Source organism: Solanum pennellii, chromosome 7 (assembly GCF_001406875.1).
Source record: "Solanum pennellii chromosome 7, SPENNV200".
Classification (NCBI taxonomy): Eukaryota; Viridiplantae; Streptophyta; class Magnoliopsida; order Solanales; family Solanaceae; genus Solanum; species Solanum pennellii.
The window spans coordinates 9,189,770-9,191,093 of NC_028643.1; the positions used below are offsets into that span (position 1 = coordinate 9,189,770).

Genomic DNA, 1,324 nt, shown 5'->3' on the forward strand with positions numbered 1-1,324 from the left:
AACTATTTAAGATGTACGCACGATCCTATCGAGTTCTTGACCATATTATTCCTCCGGAAAAAGGAAAGGAGAAAGTACCAAACATAGATGAGGATAAACAACTTTGATAGACTCTTGATTCTACCATTCTACACTGGATCTACGCCACTATATCTCATGATCTTCTCCATACGATTCTTGAGCCAGACACCATGGCAATGGTGACTTGGAATAGATTGCATGACATATTCCAAGATAACAAACACTCTTGTGCGTCACCCTTGAGTACGATTTCACTCATGCGAACATGGGAGATTTTTCAAGTGTCTCTGCCTATTGTCAGCACCTCAAATCTTTGTCGAATCAACTCAAGAATGTCGGCTCTCCCGTCGACAATAATAGACTAGTTCTTCAACTGGTTGCTGGGCTCACCGAACCCTACAAAGGTGTGGTCACTCTTATTCGCCAACGTTATCCTTTACCCTATTTTATTAGGCCCGTCCAGTGCTCACTCTTGAAGAGGCCGACCTTGCCAAGAAGGCGGCACATAGATCCTCATCAGCCATGGTGGCTCGTGATTCGAATGACTCGGATGATATCGTTGATCATTCCTCTTCACACCGCAATACTAAGGGTGGGAAGAGGAACCAATACATCCAAAATAATCGTAACAAAAATGGTGACCGTGAAGGAAGAATGAGTGGTAGCGGCAATGGGGGTGAGGCTGGAGGTGTTGGTCAGATGGGACACGGCAACATCCGCGGTGGCGGATAGGTGCCAGCAGTTCAACATCTGTCAACCAATTCTCCATGGTCTGGAGGTCAGTCGTGGCCTCGGATGGCACATTGGGCTCCCTGAGCTATACATTCTTGTCCATATCCATCAAATTCGACCAGGCTCAATTATGGACAGCACTCGAAACAACAACATGGTATACTTGGACCCAGACCGCATCAGGACTACAAGGCAGCGCCAACTCCAACCGACATTGAAGCCGCAATGCATACTCTCGGCATCACTCCTCCGGATGTGAATTAGTACATGGACACCGGTGCCACTTCTCACATGACATCCGTACAAGGTAACCTCACATTTTATTTTAATATGAGCAATAAACGTGGTATAATCATTGGTAATGGTCAATCAATTCCAATTCATGGTTATGGTCACACTAAATTATCTTCGCCCTGTCCTCCCTTACAATTAAACAATGTCCTTCATGCACCTCACCTTGTTAAAAATTTGGTGTCAGTTAGAAAATTTACAACTGATAACTCTATCTCTGTTGAATTTGATCCATGTGGGTTTTCTTTGAAGGATTTCAGACGGGGAGACCGGTAATGAG

The 1,324-nt window shown here is 44.9% G+C and overlaps 1 protein-coding gene across 1 annotated transcript; it reads left to right on the top strand.

Moving 5' to 3' along the window:
• Window positions 1-286: 286 nt before the first annotated feature.
• Window positions 287-753, top strand: LOC107024823. The gene is made up of 2 exons (XM_015225773.1): window positions 287-430; window positions 475-753. The coding sequence occupies exons 1-2, from the start codon at window positions 287-289 to the stop codon at window positions 751-753; spliced, it is 423 nt and encodes a 140-aa protein (XP_015081259.1).
• Window positions 754-1,324: the final 571 nt, after the last annotated feature.

Bases quoted from the DNA above. Each gene is read 5' to 3' on its own strand.
- LOC107024823 (XM_015225773.1), top strand. From the start codon at position 287: ATGGGAGATTTTTCAAGTGTCTCTGCCTATTGTCAGCACCTCAAATCT. The intron at 431-474 runs GTCACTCTTATT...CTATTTTATTAG, and splicing joins CCGAACCCTACAAAGGTGTG to GCCCGTCCAGTGCTCACTCT.